This window comes from Rhineura floridana, chromosome 6 (assembly GCF_030035675.1).
Source record: "Rhineura floridana isolate rRhiFlo1 chromosome 6, rRhiFlo1.hap2, whole genome shotgun sequence".
Taxonomy (NCBI): domain Eukaryota; kingdom Metazoa; phylum Chordata; class Lepidosauria; order Squamata; family Rhineuridae; genus Rhineura; species Rhineura floridana.
The window spans coordinates 124240248-124262458 of NC_084485.1; the positions used below are offsets into that span (position 1 = coordinate 124240248).

The 22211-nt window shown below is 42.7% G+C and overlaps 1 protein-coding gene across 9 annotated transcripts in view; it reads left to right on the forward strand.

The window, feature by feature from the left end:
- The window catches only part of DPYD (dihydropyrimidine dehydrogenase), an 829935-nt gene that overhangs the window by 211708 nt on the left and 596016 nt on the right, over window positions 1-22211 (forward strand). For all 9 annotated transcript variants that reach the window (XM_061633715.1, XM_061633709.1, XM_061633711.1 and 6 more), the window contains one exon: window positions 1116-1203. In XM_061633715.1, coding sequence (XP_061489699.1) covers window positions 1116-1203 — 88 coding nt within the window. The remainder of the gene's footprint in view (window positions 1-1115; window positions 1204-22211) is intronic.

The window sequence follows — 22211 nt, forward strand, 5'->3', positions numbered from 1 at the left end:
GCTGTGACGCCTCTGTCATAGCCCCCCCCCCCGAATTAAAGATGCTGTTGACTATCTCCAGCCTTTGACTTTCCTGAATTTCCCTTTCACATCAAGCACATGCATTATTTGTCTTTAATTGCTACCATGAAGTAGTCTGCACACACGAATTACTTAACCTAGCATGACTTTGTTTGGACATAATGCTCAACCGTAGTTTAGTGCTATGTGCATGAACCTGCTCCCCCCTCTTCCTTCAGTGTAGCTGTAAGGAGGTGATCAGATGCATCCAATTTTGTACCAGCTGTGGTTTGTAGTTTTATCCAAACTGGGAACTGTGGTTAGTTTTGATTGTGGCTTATCTGAACAGGCCAGGATCAAAAAACATGGTTTGAAGTTTACTTGTTTGGAGCAACCATAGTTAAAACTAACCACAGTCTCAGTTTGGACATAATGACAAACTATGGTTGGCTGAAAATGGAAATAAATTCTTCTAATCTCTTCCTCTTGGCCACATCAGAGAAGGAAAGGGAAGGGAAGTGTATGAACCCAAGGCTCCATTGATGTAGCACTAAACCATAGCTCAGTGTTATGTGTGAACACAGTCTAAATGTACTGATTTTAGCTATTCATCAACTTTTAAAAACCCTTGTCAGCCATTGATTCACTATTCCGCCTTCACCATAGTGTTTTGGTATTGAACCTTAAATCTGCCTAGAACTTCACAGTGAACATAGGAAGACTGTGGGAGAAGTCAGAGAGAGGACATGATAGCTTCAGGTTCAGTGAACAGTTCCTGTTCTTCTTGCTAATTGAAGGGAAGGCTCTGTTGAAGAAGACAACGATGTCATCACATAATTCAAATCATGACATGCGTTAGGGAATTGTCTTTTATGGGTGATTTGCTTTTGACTTTCGAGGGCTGAGTGATCTCGTGGTGGTTGCCTTGGTTTGCCTGCCTGTGGCATGGGAATAATGGCACTTCTCTTGGGAGTGTTTCTGAGTTGTTGCCCAAATAGTAAAGCATTATTAATTTTTAGATTGATTAGCTTCTGTCAGGTACATGGGGAAAAATGTATGTTGTTGGCAATGGTCTGTGCTGTAAGTCGCTTTAACTCATTTACTTTCTTCCCCAGGTGCTTAAAGTGTGCAGATGCCCCCTGTCAGAAGAGCTGCCCAACTAATCTAGACATCAAGTCGTTTATCACAAGTATTGCAAACAAGGTAAAAAAGAAAAAGTCTGGTTCACCAAGTAAATTAAAGACAAAAGCTGCTGCAGTTGCTGCATGTCTTTTTGTATGATTGAATTACAGCCCTTATCTTTGTGTGTAGCTTAATGAAATAATGTTTAGAGCAGCTATTATAAAATTTAGCAGACTTTTCTTAATTGCATAATTATTCTTGCTACTTTCCTGTGGAGATATTGTGCAATAAGCGCATAGCCAATATGTACGCACAGTCTGTCTTTTCAAATAATTATATATCCTTTTCTTTGCATAGCTGTTGGCTTTGGATGGACTTTCTTAATTGATATTATTAATTAAAATTAAGGTATTTGTGGAATAAGATTCACTTTAGAAGTCTGCTAGGCTACTGCAGGTTTATTTTTTTAAATATATTTTTCTTACAAAGTTAATGCCTTGTCCTTGGAGAACTCTGTTAATGTAAAAAAAAGCTAAATGGTTTGTGGAGCTTATGCCAGAACTGGGTACTGGAGGAGGAGAGCTGAGATTTTCTTCTCTTAATTTCATTTTTAGTTTTCTAGAGAGAGAGAGTGGGGGCACCTTGAGCAAAATCCTGAAGTACAGAATCTTGGATAAGGAGAGTGGCAATGTTTTGTTTTTTTCCAAAAGATTCCTTTAACTAAAACCTGTTTAGCGGCACAGCCTAGTTATAAGAGTGGTAACTCCTACTTCAGATAACAGGATGGAATGGAACTAACAAAAGAGAATGTTGAAAGGCATTCAGTTTCAGTCTTGACTGCACACCATGTGGTACATACGTGTGTATTCCAATGCAAAAACAAAACCTTAAGAACTTTTCCAGACATTACTTTGTCGTTTTGAATTTTACCCTGGGTAGGACTGGAAATGAGTGCTGGATTTGTGCACTCACTCCTCTGCCCTCTCATCATGGGTTGGAAGTAACAAGTAAGTGCAGTATGATCATATGTATATATATGATCGGTGTTGTACTCCAACAACATCTGGAAGACCATAGGTTCCCCATCCCTGGTTTAGATCCTAAGCCTCTCTACCAACAGAAGGAGTCTTTTCTTTGACAGAAGGGATCCTTCTGTTGGAGGAAGGAAACCTTTGGATCCACCTCACTATAGATGCTGGTGCTATATGTAAGCAAGCCAACAAAGAGTTGTGAAAGAAATCAAGCTTTACGTTGTGGTTGAACCAGATCACGCCAGAAGCACTTTTATTAAAATAACAAAATAAGCAGCTGCTTGGAGAGGACCTAAACACACAAAGGAGGCTTCTTGCCTGCAAAAAGTTCTCTACCCTTCTGCCCACTTCATCTCATTCTTATAGCAAAATTTTTGAGGCATACAGAAGCAGGCACCCTATCAACACATAAACATATTTCCACTATTTGGAAGTGGAACACCAATGTTACATGCAAAACCTATCTACTTGTGGCCTTTACGAGGCTGCACGTCAGTAGTTTGGAACTTGCTGACACATCCTGTATGTTCTGTGGAGCTTTTCAGTGACATCATACCCAACACCCCTTTCGTGTTTTTGATACAAAAATTTTGGTTTACAGAGGTTTATTCCACAGAGTCTCGTAGCACATTAAAGGCTACCAAGTGTTATTATGGTGCAAAGTTTCATGGACCATAGACCACTTCATCAGATGCATCTGATGAGCTGGGCACTAACCCATGAACCTTTTTGAAATGTGTTAGTCTTTAAGATGCCACAAAGTTCTCTTGTTTTTGCTGCAATAGGCTGATGTGGCAACTTTTCTGAAAATCCTTGCTGAGTATGTGAGGGAGGGAGTGGAATAGTGTGCATGAGAGAGAGAGAGAACAGGGGAATGTTGTTACTGTTTATGTTTCATGTTGTGCGAAAGAAAGAAAAAATCCAGATGAATACAATATGTGAGACGATGCAACATGTTCACTTTTTACATGGTGTAGAAGCAAAAGATGGTACCTTAGCATCTCATCTCCATGCTGTTGGGTGCATGAGTGAATTTGTAAGATCATTCAACCTTTCTCTTAAACCAATTTTTTAAAAATAAATAAATCCTGGAATATGATTTTATCCAGCACCCATGCCATGGGAGCATTAAATGACTGTTAAAAAAACCTGTGTTGTTTTTCATCTGAACAAAAGCCTTAACATTGTAAACAGTTACATGGAATATTTGTTGCTAAGCTTTATGTCTAACAAACTTAAACGTTGCGCTGATGAAGAATTAGTACTTGGCAATGTTTCTATCAGCTGAATATAAAGAGCTGTGTTGTGCAGCAGGCTAGCACATCAGTTTTGTCATGGGGATATCCTTTAAATTAGAGAGTAAGCTTTTATCAGTGCTGCCAGGCATGTGTAAAAATGGTTTCCCCATGCACATAAGACCCAAGGCCACATACACAGCTCTAATTAGCATTATTTGTCCAGTGAGCAATCTCTAGAAACCAAATGGCAAATATTCCATTCCTGGCCAAGGACCTTGAACGAGTGGTTGCAGGCCAGCTCCAGACACTCTTGGATGAGACTGATTATCTGGATCCATTTCAGTCGGGTTTAAGGCCGGGTTTTGGCACAGAAACAGCACTGGTTGTCCTATGACCTTTGTCAGGAGAGAGACAGGGGGAGTGTGACTCTGTTGATTCTCCTTGATGTCTCAGTGGCTTTCGATACCATCAACCATGGTATCCTTGGGACGACTGGCTGAGTTGGCAGTGGGAGGGACTGCATAGCAGTGGTTCCGCTCCTACTTGGCAGATCGGCTCCAGAAGGTGGTGCTTGGGGAACATTGCTCGGCACCCTGGTCTCTCCAGTATGGGGTTCCGCAGGGGTCAGTTCTGTCCCCCATGCTGTTCAACATCTACATGAAACCATTGGGTGCGGTCATCTGGAGTTTTGGAGTGTTGCCATCAGTACACTGATGACACACAGCTCTATTTCTCCTTCTCATCCTCTTCAGGTGAGGCTGTCAATGTGCTGAACTGGTGCTTAACTGGGACAATGGACTGGATGAGGGCTAATAAACTGAGGCTCAATCCAGACAAGACTGAGATGCTGTTAGTGGGTGGTTCATCTGACCAGATGGTGGATGTCCAACCTGTCCCAGATGGGGTCGCACTCCCCTTGAAGGAGCAGGTTCGTAGCTTGGTGGTTCTCCTAGAACCATCTCTGTCACTTGAGACTCAGGTAGCCTCGGTGGCACAGAGTGCTTTCTACCAACTTTGGTTGGTGGCCCAGCTACTCCCCTATCTGGACAGGGATAATCTGGCTTCAGTTGTACATGCTCTGGTAACCTCCAAATTAGATTACTGCAATGCTCTCTACGTGGGGCTGCCTTGGAAGATGGTTTGGAAACTACAGTTTGTGCAAAATGCAGCAACCAGATTGGTAACAGGGACCAGACGGTTCGAACATATAAAACTGATTCTGACCCGCTTGCATTGGCTGCCTGTATGTTTCCAAGCCCGATTCAGGGTGCTGGTTTTTACCTCTAAAGCCTTACACGACTTGGGACCACAATACCTGATGGAACGCCTCTCCCGACATGAACCCAACCGTACAGTATGCTCAACATCCAAGGCCTCCGGGTGCCTACTCCAAGGGAAGCTGGGAGTCTGGCAACAGGGGAGAGGGCCTTTTCAGTGGTGGCCCCCAAATTATGGAATGATCTCTGTGACAAGGTGTGCCTGGCGCCTACACTGTTATCTTTTTGGCAGCATGTCAAGACTTTCCTCTTTTCCCAGGCATTTTTAAACAGCATTTAAATAGCATGTTTTTAACTGCCTATCGGTTTTTATGGATTTTAATTTGGTATGATTTTAAATTTGTATATTTGTTTTTAGTTGTTGTAAACCGCCGAGAGAGCTTCGGCTATGAGGCAGTATATCAATCAATCAATCAATCAATCAATCAGTCAGTCAGTCAGTAAGTCAGTCAGTCAGTCAGTCAGTCAATCAGTCACTCATTTGAGTCACCTGTTCTTTACTCTAGAACAGCCTTTCCCAACCAGTGTGCCTCCAGATGTTGTTGGACCACAACTCCCATCAGCCTCAGCCAGCATTGCGAATGATCAGGAAGGATGGAAATTGTGGTCCAACAACATCTGGAGGCACACTGGTTGGGAAAGGCTGCTCCAGAAACTATTTGTATTCCTATTGGACAGTGGTGGGAGTGTCAGCTGCCATTTTGACAGTCTTCGTAACATAGAAAGGGGTCATATGGGACCTGAGTGCACATGTTAGGACTTGAGTTCTTGCATGCAAGAGGTCCCTGGTAGCTTGACTTAAGGAGATCTCAGGTAGCAAGGCTGAGGGAAAGCCGTACCTCTGACCTTTCAGGGATGCTGCTAGTTGGAGACATAATTTTGGGCTAAATGGATCTGTGGTCCAGCTCATAGTGCCTTATGTCTAGGGATGGGATTCGTTGGCCAGTGCCGGTACAAAAGCATTCCATTGACCTAACTGGCCAGTATCGATTTGAGCTCGTTCTTTGTCCTCTAACTCCTGCTTTTACCAATCCTGTTTTTCCCCTCGCAAAAGATATTGATATTAATAAATATTTTGAAGTGAAATATCAATAAATGAAAGGAAATATGAATAAAATTATCATTTTTAATATTGATATTTTAGAGGCGGACTTTTAAAAAAATTTTTTTTTCAAAAATAGCCGCAGAAAATCGCTACATAAAAATCCAATCCGCAATGGTGGAGAATAATGGAAAATTCAGTACCAAATCTGCATTGGGTGGTATTCTAGCCCATCCATAATCTTAGCTGTATATTCTTGTCCTGGAAGACTCTTTAGACAGTGTGTTCCATTAGGAGGCCCTCAGCATCACACCTGTCAAGTCGATCCCCACCTCTGTGCAATGGTTGAAGGTTGTGCTTGTAAAGGCTTCTACACATGATTGGGAGCCCTGTGTGTTCAGGACTCCTGATCGCAGAGAGGATCCCCAGTGAGTGCAGTCGGCTGCCCCTTTAGACTTTCACCCAACAAATGAAGGTTAGGGAGGCATGATGTGAAGGGTGGGGCCAGGAGGCACAATCCTGTCCCCCACCATGTGGCTAACATGTGAACAGGACTTTTATGTATATGCAGATCATGCTGGATTTATGCACAAGCTAAGTAAGATTCAGTTTAGGGTGTGTGCATGTGTGTGTGTGTGTGTGTGTGTGAGAGAGAGAGAGAGAGAGAGAGAGAGAGAGGGCAATACTCAGATTCCTACTACATACCTCCATTGTTGTCCATGCCTTGTCACTAAGTGGGAGCCAGTGTGACTCTCAGATATTCATTAAATAGCTTTCATTATAGCAGTCTGGATGGTGGAGTACAGCAAATACATTCTTTTGTCAGGTATTTAAGGGGCTTTATTGCATGTAGTGTGTTTTGTTGAGAAACTACTGTAGCAATCATAAAAGGTCAGGGATTCTTGTTCTCTAAAGCCTGGGGCATTTTAGATGTTTGCAGGTCTTGCACAATGCAGCCTGTTCTGCACTGCGTTGTCTGTAGACCTCATCTTGGCAAGAAAGGGGTTGGGGTTGGGATTGCGGGGGTGCCTTTCTGGGCTGAGACGGTAATTGAATTGGCAAGTTCAATGCGTCTTGAGTCTCTTCAAGGAATATTGTGCTAGGTTTCCATGATTCTGTAAAGTCTAGGCCAAAACCTCCTTTCATTTCTTCTCATACAATGGGATTACAGCCTTGCTTCCCAGAGCATGCAGCGTATTCCACTGTGTCCTTCTAATGAATATTCACCATAATGTTCACACAGCCTACTGCTATTGTGTATCTCAATAAGTGAGAGACAATGTTGAGATTCCTCATACTGTGAATACTTGTTTGGGAGGGAGGGGAGCATAAGCATATATTTTGTCACTACATAGAGTGCTACAGAAGATCGGACATGTAAAGAAATGATTTTGCTGAGAAGCTTGAAGGTATCATAATTTATTCATGCTTCCACTGGAGACAAACCCTGCTAAAAAGGAAATGTGTGTTCAGTGTAAGAGAGGAAAGAACAAAGTGATAGGATGAGTGCAATTCTCATGTTTGCTTTCCATTCATACCAGTGGGGCTCATCCCTGATGTGCTGGAGCCCAGTTATCCAGGGTGCCAAACTCCTGTTGCAGCTGGTGAATTAAAAAAAGTGTTTCTGGTGCCTGGAGAGCAGGGAGTACATACCTCCTCCTCCCATGTATGTTGCTGCTATGTGTTGGTTTTTGCCCCTTTAGACTGATTGACTGGTGGTGGTGGTATGATGATTATGATTATGCAGACCTTGGGGTTTCTCTGAGGACACTCTCTTGTGTCTCAGTAGCCCCTTTTGGATTCATTTCTTACTACCTAAGATTTCTTTCTTTCTTTCTTTCTTTCTTTCTTTCTTTCTTTCTTTCTTTCTTTCTTTCTTTCTTTCTTTCTTCTCCTCCTCCTCTTCTTTTTGCTGGCTCTTTTATTTTGCAGCAACCACCAAAATAAATGCCCCTCCTGCCATATGATCCCTTTGCCTTTCCTCACACTCATCCCTCCTGCTGCAGCGACCCACCTGCCTGGAACCCTCACCTGGTGAGCTAATTCTGGCTATGAGTTCCAGGAAATCAGGACCTTCCAATTAAGCAATGTCTGGAAGATCAGACCAGACCAGCAGAAAACAAGGAATAATCCTAGCACTGGTGCAACCAGATCTCTGACTCTCCTACCTTTCAAGCTAGTCCTCCTCCTCCTCTTCCTCCTCCATTTTGCAACAATGAAATATACACCCCTTTTGCCATATGATTAATGAAGGCCTTAAACATGCAAAAAAAAGCAGCCATATGTAGACTTTTATCTTTGAAGGCCACCTTTACATGGCACACCACTCTAGTACATTGGTTTTTTTCGCCTTGTATTTCTTGTACTCAGTTTTATATGCAATGTTTATACAGTATTATGTTGATACTAAAGAGGATGTTTTTGTTCAGTTAATTATATTTTATTGATTGTTTTTTGTAGTTGCTGCTTTAAGATGTTTTCACTTGTACACTGCTTAGAGTTTTATTTAAATATAAGCGGTATATAAATTGTCTAAATAAATAAATAAACCAAATAAATAAATAATGGGCTTTTCACATGGATCAATTCATTTGTTTCCATGTCATACAAAGCCTACAAAATCTACAGCTCCATGTACATCATCCTTCATGGCTGCTGCACCATATTTTGAAAATGTAAAACTATAACTAGATGTTATATTTTCAAAATATGGAGCAACAGCCATTAGTGTTTCTTTGTCAAAGTGCAACCTGAAATCTGTTTTTAAGAATGGAACAGGTTAAGAAGAGCCTGCTGGATCACGCCAGTGGCCCATCTAGTCCAGCATCCTGTTCTCACAGTGGCAACCAGATGCCTGGGGGAAGCCAGCAAGCAGGACCTGAGTGCAGGAGCACTCTCCCCTCCTGTGGCTTTAGGCAACTGGTTTTCAGAAGCATAGTGCCTCTGACTATGTTGGTAGAGCACTAGCCATCATGGCTAGTAGCCATTGATAGCCTTTTCCTATATGAATTTGTCTAATCCTCTTTTAAAGCCATCCATGTTGGTGGCCATCACTGCCTCTTGTGGGAGCGAATTCCATAGTTTAACCACGTGCTTTGTGAAGTTCTTTCTTTTGTCTGTCCTGAATCTTACAACATTCAGCTTCATTGAATGTCCAGAAGTTCTAGTGTTATATGAGAGGGAGAAAAGCTTTTCTCTTATCCCCTTTCTCAATGACATGCACAATTTTATACACTTCTATCATGTCGCCTCTGACTCGCCTTTTCTCTAAACTAAAAAGCCCCAAATGCTGCAACCTTTCTTCACAGGGAAATTGCTCCATCCCCTTGATCATTCTGGTTGCCTTTTTCTGAACCTTTCCAACTCTACAATATTCTTTTTGAGATGAGGCAACCAGAACTGCACACAGTATTCGAAATGTGGCCACACCATAGATTTATACAACTGCACTATATCAGCAGTTTTATTTTAAATACCTTTCCTAACAACCCCTAGCTTGGAATTTGCCTTTTTCACAGCTGCTGCACATTGGGTCACCATCTTCATCGAGCTATACACTATGACCCCAAGGTCTTGTTCCTGGTCAGTCACCGCCAGTTCAGACCCCATGAGTATGTAAGTGAAATTAAGATAATTTGCTCCAGTATGCATAACTTTCCACTTATATACATGGAATTGCATTTGCCATTTGCTGCCCATTCACTCAATTTGGAGAGGTCCTTTTGGAGCTCTTCGTAGTCCCTTTTTGTTTTAACAACCCTGAACAATTTAGTATGATCAGCAAACTTGGCCACTGCTCACCCCTAATTCTAGATTGTTTATGAACAAGTTAAAAAGCACAAGTCCCAATACCGATTCTTGGGGGACTCCACTTTCTACAGCCATCCATTGAAAGAACTGTCCTTTTATTCCTACTCTCCGCTTCCTGCTACTTAACCAATTCCTGATCAACATGAGGACCTCTCCTCTTATTCCATGACTGCTAAGCTTACTCAGGAGTCTTTGGCGAGGTACTTTGTTGAAAGCTTTTTGAAAATCTAAGTACATTATGTCACTGGATCACCTGTATCTGTATGCTTGTTGACACTCTCAAAAAATTCTAATATGTTAGTGAAACAGGTCTTTCCCTTGCAGATACCATGCTGGTTCTGCTTCAGCAAGGCTTGTTCTTCTATATGCTTGGTTAATTTATCTTTAATAAAACTTTGTACCAGTTTTCCTAGGACAGACATTATGCTAACTGGCCTGTAATTTTTGGGATCCCCCCTGCATCCCTTTTTACAGATTGGTGTTACTTTCCTGTCATCAGGTACGAAGGCAGATCTGAGGGACAAGTTACATATTTTTGTTAGAAGATCAGCAATTTGCTAGATAGGGCTGGAGGATATTCCTAGTTAGGGATGACTTCTCCTGCTGGTCATGACAGGCAGGGTCTAGAAACTTCTTAGTCTCCTCTTCAGGGGGAGGAGTCATCCCACCCTCCAGACCGACCCTGCCTGCGGCCTGTGAAGGTTGGGTCTTTTATTCTCTTTGTTCAGAACTTCCTTTTACCTCTGTTTTTTGCTGAGTTTTTTTTTTGTTTTGTTCTTTCTGCTTTCAGTCGTTCTCTCCTTAATTTGTTAGCTATTTCTCTCTTCTGTTTCTGTTCTTTACTGTTTTCTTTTCCCCTCCTGCCTTCACATCGTGGGTCCGGGGCTCGGGAGGATCGTTCAGTCCAGCTGGGCACTTTGGCACTGTGTGAGGCTTTTTTGAGAGCAACGGAGAGTGGCTAGCCGCAGTGCATTAGCAACAGTGGTAGCCACTTTTGAAGGGAGACTGACTTCTTGCTCCATGGAGCTGCGTTTTCGCCACTCTCGTACTGAGCAGGATTGTGGTATCTGACTCCCCCCCCTTCCTAGGAGAAGGACCAGTGAGGTGTGCTGCATGGGGGTATCTAGCCACAAAATCGGATTGTGCATGGCAGTAGGGGGTTGAGCAGTGCCCGCTGCAGCGATTCAACATTGCAGCGGTTTCCCACACTTTTTTCCTAAGCATAGAACAGCCACAGCCACCACTTTATGGCTTTGCCTGCCTCTTCCTTGTTCTCCCGCCAAGACTCCTGTCACACAGGAGACATGAAGGATGTTTGTGAGCCTCCAGTGCAAGGCTGAACAAGCTATCAGCCTGCGCTCTCTCCAACCCCAAGCGAGGGCAGCGGGGGTGTGTGAGCATTCCTGATATAAGCCCATCTCCCCCCATTCTCAGTTTCCCAAGTTCATGTCTGGGGTCAAGCAGTTTATCTTCTTTGAAATCAGTGGCCTCATTCACCATGTCCTTAAAAGTAAGTGGGGCAGGCACTCAAGCAGGCGATCCCATAAGGGAAAGTGGAGGTGCAGATGTCACTCTAGCGACTCATGCAGGGAGAGGAGATATAGCAGTTTGCCATCATGCTGTAGCTATACCAGATTCCCCTCTCATTCTACCCTAGCCATCAGCCAGGGTGGCATGCTCCCATTCCCTGTCATATTGTGCAGTGGGGGAGGGTTCAGGCAGCGTCCATAGTCCATAGCAGGAGACAAGGATCTCACTGGATGTAGTGGACTGGTAGAGGGCGTTATGAGTCAACAGGACCGATCAAATGCTCAGACACACACATACCCCACACCCACTACTGTCCAGGGGTTGCAGGTAGAAGGACAGTCACCCAAGCAGGTCTATGGCCAACAGGGGTTATTGTCTGATTTGGATGATTCCCCTGAACCTGACAGGGAAGAGGGGTAGTTGTCGGGAAGGGATCTAGAGGCGACCCAAGTGCAACCTAGGCTCTTTGCCCCAGAGGTTTTTCAACCCCTTCTTCTGAATGCGCGCAGAGTGCTCAGAGTTCTCAGAAACTGAGGGGGGAGGTGATGTCTATGCCCAGTCGAATTCAGCAGGAGCTAAAAAGGCTTTCCGTTGACTGGTGCGAAGCTGGTTATTGTCCCTTGTCCTCAGGCTTTTGATGATGTGTGGGACGCAGAATGGGTGTTCTCATGTAAATCAAAGCTGCCTACTAAATAGGCAAAGAAGCATTTCGTGTTTCAAGCAAGGGTCCTAGTCTCTATCCTGGTTAGATGTTATATATATTCCCAGGATATTAAGGGGCCTCCCCCTTGGGGGAGATATACTACATGAAGCAGACATACGAGCCAGGGCAACTCGGAGCTACAAGTTATATTTGAAGGAGATCCCACAGATCTCCTTTTGGCAGCCATTTTGTGGGATCTCATCCTTTGAGCTCCTCTAGCAGTTTGTCCCAGCAGTTTGTACCCAGTTCTTGTGGAACCAGCCAAGAAGAAATCTAAGGCTGCTTCGGTTTTAAGTTTTCAGGGGACGATTTGGAATCCGCACCTGATATTTTACCCTTGGCTCTGGCCAGGCAGTTTTTCCTGTAAATTAAGGAACAGCCTGTGGCACCCGAGCCCTCATCCCAGTTCCTGGCCTCAGCATAAAATAAAATAAAAATGTTCCCTTTTGCTCTTGCCAAACAGCCCACAGTGGTGGTTTATTTTCCTACCCCCCTTCAGTACTGTCTGGAGGGCCAAGTGGGTTCTCTTCATGATGTTTTTGAATGGGTCTAGCTTTCCCTTGTTTCTGCCTTGATGGCTGATGTGAGGTCCCTTTAACCTTCAGGTTGGCTATGTCTGTTCCCTCCGCCCTTGGAAACATAAGGGGTGAAAAATCTGGGAAGAAATCTTAATGTATTTTAGGTTTGTTCCTGTGTAAACATTAGATTTTTCTCCTCAGAACAGACAGGGACATGAGTAATCTGGGCTGAGACATTTAGAGAGCTCTTAAAGGCCTGAAAAGGTAGGCCAGAGAGCGTTGCAGGGAGAACAACAGAAGAGCCCGTTGTCTCCTCTTGGGGGCCACAGTCGGAAAGTATATAAATGGAAAACCCTCAAAGCTTTTCTTGAGGAATCAAAAAGTTATTACCCCCACCCCCAGGAGAAAGCCCACAACCCTTACATGTGGTAGTATTTGCAGGAACAGTTGGCTCATCTCAATAGCCACAGTTTGGAATCAATTCAGATGATTACGTTATGAAGAGCCAGTGTGGTACAGGGCCAGTCACTGCCTCTCAGCCTCAGGGGAAGGCAATGGTGGCGTCCTCTGAGTGCCGCTTGCGATGAGGACCCTATTCATGGGGTTGCCATGGGTCAGAATCGACTTGAAAGGAATCCACTTTGACTTTATGAATCTATGTGGAGTCTGAGCACCCCTCCTAGAGGATGGTGGTTAAGTGTCCTGGTGGATGAAACTGAAATATGGGCTTGTCTCTTTTTCTAGTTTCATGAGGCTATATCCTTAGACATTGAAAAAGTTGTCAGTATACTGGCTTACAGTATACACAGCTTCGGAAGAGCCTAATTTTCTATACCATAGGTATAACTTGGCTTGCACATAAAGGCCCATTCAACCTCAGCGGGTATTTTGGTTTTTCTGCCTGAGTCTTGGCAGTTCAGTATTAATTAAAATGTATACTTTAAATGAGAGCCAGGGTGGGGTAGTCGCTGGAGTGTTGGGCTACAACATGGGAGCCCAGGGTTCACATCCCAACACAGCCGTGGGGCTCGTTGAGTGATCTTGGGCCAGTCACTGCCTCTCAGCCTCAGAGGAAGACAATAGTAAGCCACCTCTGAGTAGCGCTTACCACAGAAACCCTGTGAACACAATCAAAGGATTCATGGGGTTGCCATAAGTCAGAATCGGCTTGAAGGCACTCTACTTACATTTATGTGTTAAATATAACATAAATTTCTTTATTCCTCTCTTTCACAATCCGGTCCAAGTATTGGTTTAATAGAATCAGGGAGCAGAAAATGCTTGTTTCTGTATTGTCTAATCAAGAGGAAAAGCAGCCCCTATCCTTCTAGTCTTTTATGTCCCTTTAAACAAAGTTTGTTTATGGGGATGGTTGGCTCTGCACAGGTCTACATGACACGGCAAGTGTCTGCCAGCACAAACAAGTGTGAGAAGCTGCATCTAGCTGCAGAAGCTTCTGCCTCAGAGTTTTGAATAAGGTCAAAACATTCTGACCTATAAATAATGAATTTTACCAGTAGTCATTGGGCATGCTCTTTCTCGCCTAATCGCAGGAGGATGTCGGCTATAATCTGATGGTTGAGGTTCATCCCCCAGTCCTTTCAGCAGTTTCTGCTTCCATTCCAAGATCCCATTTCAGCAAAGGTGATAATTCGGGTTCCCATTCCAGACCTGGCTTAGAGGGAGCTACAGTGGTAATTGTTTCTCTCCAATTAATGGAGTGTACAACTGACATCTTGGAGGCTGAGTGGATTGGATTGAGGGACAAGGTGTTTTCGGGGAAAGTCCTGGATATATTATTGGCCTCATGTAAACAGTCTACCAATACGGGTTTCTTTCCCACCTGGAGGGTGTTTTTGAGCTGGTGCTCAAAAATCTCGGTGAATCCATTGTCCAGAAGCGTTTTTTTGGGTTTTTTTTCGCTCAGGTTTGGACAAAGGGTTTAGCGCAGCCATCCTCAGGTGCCAGGCAGCTTCCCTCAGTAGTATATTCTCTAGTCTTGAGGTTCCCTGTTGTCTTCAAACCTCTTGCTCTAAGCATTTCCTTAAAGGGGTAGCTCTCATTTCTCCGCAGACGGTTTCCAACCTGGAACCTAAATTGGATCTTGTCGGCACTAACAGGCTCACTCTTAGAGCCTATGGCCACCTGTCTTGTGAACATCTTGACTTATACAACAGTATTTTTGGTGGTCATCACATCAGTTTTTTATAGGTCTCAGGAGGTGGACTTGCCGTCTTTCTGCCCTTCTCCTTCCTTTGCTCAGGAGCATAGATGGCACCTGCTGGATGTTAGGGGAGTCGCAAACTGGAGTTGAGACACACCAAATCATCATTTGTACCTTTCTTGGGGAACTCTAAGGGAAAGAAGGTGTTTACCTCTTCCATCTCTTGCTGGTTAAGGGGGGCCATAGCTCAGGCCTATGAGGCATTGGGTAAAGACCCTATAGCAGGCATTACAGCACATTCTGTTAGAGGGGCAGCTGCCTCTGCATCATGCAAGGGCGGTTTCCCAATCGTGGATATCTGTAGGAGGACACGTGGGCCTCTCTACTCACCTTCATCAGACATTATAAAATAGATTCCTGTTCTCCAGCTGATGACAAATTTGGTAGCAAGGCATTCCAGAAGGTGTTAAATCACTAGTTTCACACAGAGGAAGCCCACCCTGGGGATGTGTATACTGCTGTGTTATATCCCTAACCATGAATATCCTCCAGCCCAATCTAGCAAAAATGGAAATTTTCCTTACCGTGAATTTCTATTTGTAGATAGGGCTGGAGGACATTCCACCCACCTCTCCTTCCTCTGCTATGGCCTTCTGGAGCAAGGGGTTGGGGGATTGAGGCATTCTGCTAGCGTTTTACATTTTCACACAATGTCTAGTACTGCGTGTATCTCATTTCATGTGAAGTTTTTCTCCAGTCGTCTGTTTTTGTCTCTGGTTATTACCTTTTCCTAGTTACTACTTTGTACAGGCTTCTGCTTAATAAATGTCTGCATGGTTGGCATTGATGGGGTTGAGGAATTGTTCTTGCTCTGTCAGCTCAATCTGAAGAGCGGGATGACCCCTCCCCCTGGAGAAGAGACTAAGAAGTTTCTAGACCCTGCCTGTCACAACCAGTAGGAGGAGTCATCCCTAACCAGGAATGTCCTCCAGCCCTATCTACAAACAGAAATTCACGGTAAGGAAAATTTCCATTTTTCACATTTGAGTTCTTTGAGAACTCTCAGGTGGATGCCATCTGGACCTGGCAATTTGTCTGTTTTTATTTTGTCTAATAAGTTTAGAACTTCATCTCTTGTCACCACTATTTGCCTCAGTTCCTCAGACCCCTTTCCTGCAAATGTTAGTTCAGGTTCAGGGATCTGCCCTATATCCTCCACTGTGAAGACAGATGCAAAATAATAATTTAGCTTCTCTGCAATCTTCTTATCCTTCTTTAGTACACTTTTGACTCTCATCATCCAAGGGTCCAGTTGCTTCCCTAGACTGTGTTCTGCTTTGAATGTATTTAAAGATTTTTTTGTTGGTTTTTATGTTCTTAGTAATGTGCTCCTCAAATTCTTTTTTAGCATCCCTTATTGTCTTCTTGCATTTCTTTAGCTAGAGTTTGTGTTCCTTTTTATTTTCCTCATTCAGACAAGACTTCCATTTTTTGAAGGAAGACTTCTTGCCTCTCATAGCTTCTTTAACTCTGCTCATTAACATGCTTGGATCCTCTTGGCCCTGGTGGTATCTTTCCTGATCTGCGGTATACACTCCAGTTGAGTTTCTAATATTGTGGTTTTGCACGTAGGAGAAACTAATCTACTTAACAATGAAATCCTACACGTCTGCTCAGAAGTAGTCTGCAGCCCTGACTATGTCTACTCAGAAGTAAGTCCTATTGAAATCAATGGGACTTACTCCTAGGTATGTGACAATAGGATTGCAGCCTGATACTGCAATCCAAACCCCTTTGTGCTGTGCTGTGGAGGGGGGGAGTTGGATTGGGTAGAGATGTCCTTCCACCCAGCCTTACTAATTTATTCCAGCCTCCACTTGTGGAATGAGACTAGCATCACCCTGCCAGTATGCTGCTTCCTGTTCCACCTAATGAATATGTACGTAGGTGGAAGTGCCGCTGGTGGGATTCCTGTTGTGGCAGCCCACATAATGCCCCAAAGTGGGGTGTCAAGGAGAGTCTGAGCTGATAGGGACCCTTTGGATCCTGAACCAGCTCCACTGTTGTTACATGATGGCATCGAGCCCAAACTGGGGCTGGCACAGTAATTTGCCTGCCTCCTACCTTCTGCGCCTGGCTGACAAGAATAGCAGGGCCACAAATGTGGCAGTGGACTTGTTGCTCCCAGGCTGGGGTTTCAGTTTTGCTGTATATCTCATGGTTTTCAGTACGGCTTACTCCCAGATACATATATGTAGAATTGCAGATTAAGTCTGCCTAGTACCTCTTGCACACCATTTTAAGACTGTTACAAATGGCAGGGTTTAGGGCTCCAACATTATGGCCATCTCTCTCTCTCTCATTTGCTTTACATCCAATAGGAAGAAGTCTTCTGGAGAACTTGAAAGCTTGCTTGCTTGCTATTTTGTGTCATCTTAGTTAGTCCTAATAATGGCATTACCCCTTTAATATCTGATTAGATCTAGTATTTTAACCTCTCTTTCCAAATGCTGTCTCATTCATTCCCCTTCCACTCCCCTCTGGTATTTGTTCCCTTATTTACCTGTTTTCCATCCCTCTGGCCTAGGTTTCCTGCTTTCACCAACTCATTTTATCCTCCCCTTCTCTTTTTACTCTCTCTCTCTCTCAAACTATTTATTACTTCTGCTTCCTTTTCTCCTCTCTCCCCTTTTCCTCTGTTTTGTGTTTAATTCTTTCATTTAAGATTTAAAATGTAATGAAACACAGACGTTAGACACAAGAGGGCCTGTTCTCAAAATGACAGCTCAAATTGTGCATGCAAATTGGAGACTGTGTGTGAAAGTCTGTGCTCATTTGCACAAGCCATGCGCGCTCATGCATGCCATTTAAAACTGCTACATTTAATTTTAATAAGTGGGGCTTCAAGGAAATGTCTTTAATTTTAGATACAGGATAGATGTCACCTACATGCCATTGAAAATTGTTGTCAAAAATCACCTGCCAGAATTCAGAAGCAAAATGATACAGGGAATCGTTAATATGAGGGAACTGATTATTATTATTATTTAAAAAAAGAAACTAAAGCTGCTACTACACACTGAGTTATAATTACATAGAAATCTGCATTTTAATTAACCTTTCTAGAAGGATTTCTGGGGCGTTGGGTTTTTGAAAGTTGAGTTTTATTCAGTATTTGTTGTGCATCTTGATCTTTTTCCAGGTCGCTAAGTACAAAAAGCATTCAGATGAAAAGTAAGGATGTTCTTAATGTATTTGAAACATTGACTTTTCTTAAGATATCTATCAGTACTTAATGTACTGAGATGGCTGACAGCTGGTTTCAGTTGCCATAGTGTAATTATGTAGAATAGACTGTCTTGATGACACCGCTTCGATGAAAGAATATCTCGCATTCTAGGTGACAAAAGACTAAAGTGACAGTACAAGAACCGACTTACGGGGTTCTTTTTTTCATTAGCGGTGTAAAATTATGGGACTATTTTGATGACGCAAGTCAAATGATGCAATGTGAAGATCAATGGCAAAATAAGAGGCATATTGATACCCTGTCAGGGTGTGTATTTGTTCTGCTCTCCCTCTTCCTGCTTAGTGTGTAGTCTGAGTTACAAGAATTTTAAAATAACAATTTTTAAAACCTACCATAGTTTGAAGCTCAGTGATTTTCACTTCCAAATTCTGAAGCACACAGTTTCTACCTCAGTGGTAATAGTACAACACTTGTGCAGCAATCCAATACCCACTTACCTTGGGAATAAGCTCCACTGAACTCGGGGTTTATTCCTAAATAGACATGTATAGAATTGCACCGTGAGCGACACTTTCCAGTGTGTGTGTGTGTGTGTGGGGGGGAACCAGGGTTGTATCCAGCTAAGCCATACTCAAAGTACTCATTTAATTCAATAGACTTGACTAACTTAAGTCCATTGATTTCTAACCCTCCCGATTCTAACTTAATCAGCTTCTGAAGCTCTCAGTCTTCACTGTGCTGGTGGGGGACATAAGAGTTATGGGATTTATTAGCACATGTAGGAAGGTAAACATGTAACAAGATGGGGGGGATATTTCGTGAGTTATCTTAGATTCCCAGGCAAATTGTTAAATTTGATCCCGGATTGGCAGGGCAATCCAACTGGACAGGGGAGGGAGAAGTTAAGGCAGATGAACCACTAAATCCAAAGCCCTGCTAGACTTGTGCCAGCAGAGTGGAAGGTGGTGGTGGTGGGCATGGCATTTTACCTTTTTTATCTGCCCTCTATTAGCATTTGAGATTTACCATCCATTTAAAGATTTTCCCTCCAATTCCTAATGTTAGGAAAAATAAATGCATAGAGGTGCTTTCCCCTCTATTTGGGGGGCATTACCCTGTTCAACTGATGTTGTCCCCTTGGAATACTGCCTCCTGTTTTCTCTGCCATTAATGGTGGAGGAGGGACAACCATGGAGGTTTCTGCAGCTTCAACAAGAAGGAGGTGTTAGGCAGACTTAATCTGCAATCCTATATATAATCTGCTGCTCTGCCCATGGAGAGGAAGATCCTCAGTATTCTATGGCTACTGGGACACCCTGCCATGCACCATAGGATTGCATTCTAATGCTGTTAATGTTCCTTACTGGTGAGCATAAAGATCTTCTTCATAAATACGTAATAATATTCTTTGACAGTTGCACCTCACTTAGATCTTTCGAAAGATGATATACTCTTATTGGAAGAACTGTCTCATGAATGAAAGATCTCAAGAAATGTGGGCAAACCTGGTGACTTCTATGCAACACAACATCTTGTTTTCTTTTTTTCTAATCTCCCATGTGAATGACATCCTTATATTCCTAGACTGCTGCTACCTCGGATGACATTCTGGACAGACACTCTAAGATAAAAAGCTAATCTCTTGTCATTTTTCCTTTTGTTTATTATTTATGTATTTTGTAACACTTGCATAACTTAATAACTATGAAACTTTCCTCACAAAACACAAAATATCTCCAACTGAGCTCATGGAATTAGCTTTATAGTATGGTTGTGTTTGGATCCCTACTTCTACCCCTGGATATATTAACATAATCCCACATCAAGCTTGATGTTGCGCTTCACGCATGTTCATCTTGAATTTGTCAGTCCTCACTGCATCAAATGCCAACAGTGATGTGAACCAGAAAACCTTCCTGTTATTTTTTTTGGGGGGTGGGGCATAATTTCAGAAGGCATTGTACTAAACAGCTGATTAGCGAAACACATAAACCAGGTTTAACTGATTTGATATAATAGAACACTACTGTGGAGCATTGGAAGAGCAAAGTATCTGATTTCAGTTACATGCACCAACATTCTACTCTTTCACATTTAAACCATAGTTTAGTTTAACTCTGGTTTAAAGTGATGTGTGAATGAGATCCCTGAGTTCAATGGGAATCACTCCCATATAACTGTACAGGATTGCAACATGCAGTCCTGGGTGATACTCAATACTAGTTCTGCTCACAGTAGATCCATTAAAGTTAATAAACATTGCTAACTTGGGTCCATGAATTCCAACAGGTCTGCTCTGAGTAGACCTTGGTGTAATACAACCCCATATGTCTTACATTAATTCTGTTTTTTCCCTACATATAAATATGTGGTTTAAATTAAACTTCTTTAATTGCTAGTAATTTTACTGAAAGCTTCAGAGTTAAAAATTTTAAGAATGTCTGCATTCAATTGAATGCATGTATTTTATGATCAGGAACCCTGTGATATCAGGATTTCTAATCATGGGGAGGTTTCTAGCCCAACATGCTTACAAGCCTCCATCAGACCTTCCTACTTAATATGGGAAGTTTGGGGATGGAATGGGCAGGGATGTATGCCCCTGTGCAGTTTGTGCTATCATGCATTTGGACGAATGCCTGAATAAGCCTCAAGATATTGCCTACTCCCTTCAATATTGTAATATTTATGGGGGAACCCCCCCCCCAGCTCTGTGTATAGATTGCAATTATTCACTGAAGCCTTTGGATCAAGATGCATACAGAATTAACATGTCCGTAACAAACTGGGATGTTTTCGAAAATGTTAACAAATACAGTGAAGGTTAAGATGGAGAAAATAAAGATAAATGTGATGTGACTCTGACATCATCTTTTTGTTATAGGAGATACTGTGCATTTTCTACTAGGACCAGATTTCTCTGATGAGTCTTTCACTCTCTGATCGCCTTTTTTATTTGGGAACAATATGGCCCCATTCACACTTATCAGCAGCAGCATGAGACCTGGTTCCCCATGGCCTCTTCCCACATCAGTGCCAGTAACATGAAGCAGGGAGCCACAGAAAGATCTTCAACTTACACAAAGTCAGACCATCTAGTGCAGTACAGTGTATACCACTTCTTCAATCTTGGGTCCCCAGATGTTGTTGAACTACAAGTCCCATCATCCCCAGACAGCATGGTCAATGGTCAGGACGATGGGAGTTGTAGTCCATCAACATCTGGGGACCCAAGGTTGAAGATGCTGGTATGCACTGACTGGCTGCAGCTCTCTAGGGTTTCAGGCAGGGTCATTGTCCTTCTGATATAGAGAGGCAGGGGAATTGCAAAGCATGTGCTGTCCCACTTAGTTATGGCCCTTTTTGATTCCTGGATTAAAACATTATTTGTAATAGTATAGGGAGATGCACAGAACTGTTCCTGTTTCACTGATGGTAAGTGTGAATGGGGGCCTTAAAATGGTTTATTTTAGAGACAGTTCTATGCATACTTTCTTGGAGCAAGATTAGTGAATTCAGCAGGATTTACTTCCACATAAAGGTTATTTAGGATTTTGCTGCCAGTGTGTGAGTCATGGTTCCATTCTAATCATGCAGCATAGAGCCCTACAGTCGGTTTGCATTTGAGAAAGTTACAATATTAGGAAGTTTCTGTGTGGAATATTTATAACGGATGCCGGAATTGGAGGAAAGTCTAAATGGTATGAGCATTTCCTGATAGAAAACATAATTTCTTCTGGTCTAACTGTATTGATCCTACATCTTTTAATAGGTTTTCTCTAGTAAAAACATTCTCATTTACATGCATATTATGTAATGCTTCCAAGTGATACATGTGAAGATCCACCTCTGTCTGCTACCAATTATTGATGTCTGTTTAAGACTGGCTTCTGTTCTCTTGGTTACCAATGCAGTACTTATTGACATTTTGATAAAGGAAACCACAAAACATCCTATCCACTTAGATGCATGCCTTCCTGTGGAATTGCCCAGGAGAAGACATTTTATAAACAAAGCATGAGCAGGCATCTATTTAATTAAAAACATTTACAAAGCATTCTAGTTCCAAACCCATTTTTATTGATGAATAATGGTAAATGCCAGACTTTCCTAATCATAATTCATTTTGGAACCTATCTTCCTGATGCAGCCATAGAGTCTTGCTACCTTCCTCATGTTCAGTTAAATCTTATTAGTTGGAGATCACAGGCGTGCTTGGAAAAGGCTATACTGTCTGCAGTAAACAATTTGATTTCATTCCTGAGCAATGTGACTTTGTATCTGGTCTTTCGCAAAATGGGTAGCTCCAGTTTATTCAGCAGTAAAAAGGAAATGAAGCCAAAGGGATGCAAGCTGACGAAGCCAATGGAATTTAGTATGATGCTGGATGCAAAGCTCCCTTGATGAATTTTGATTTGACTTGTAACCTTTATAGAGAACTGACATTATGGATTGTTGGTGGAATGTGTTCAGTTTGCATTTTAATATGAATCTCCCTAATTTGCACTTCTCCAACCAATATGCCA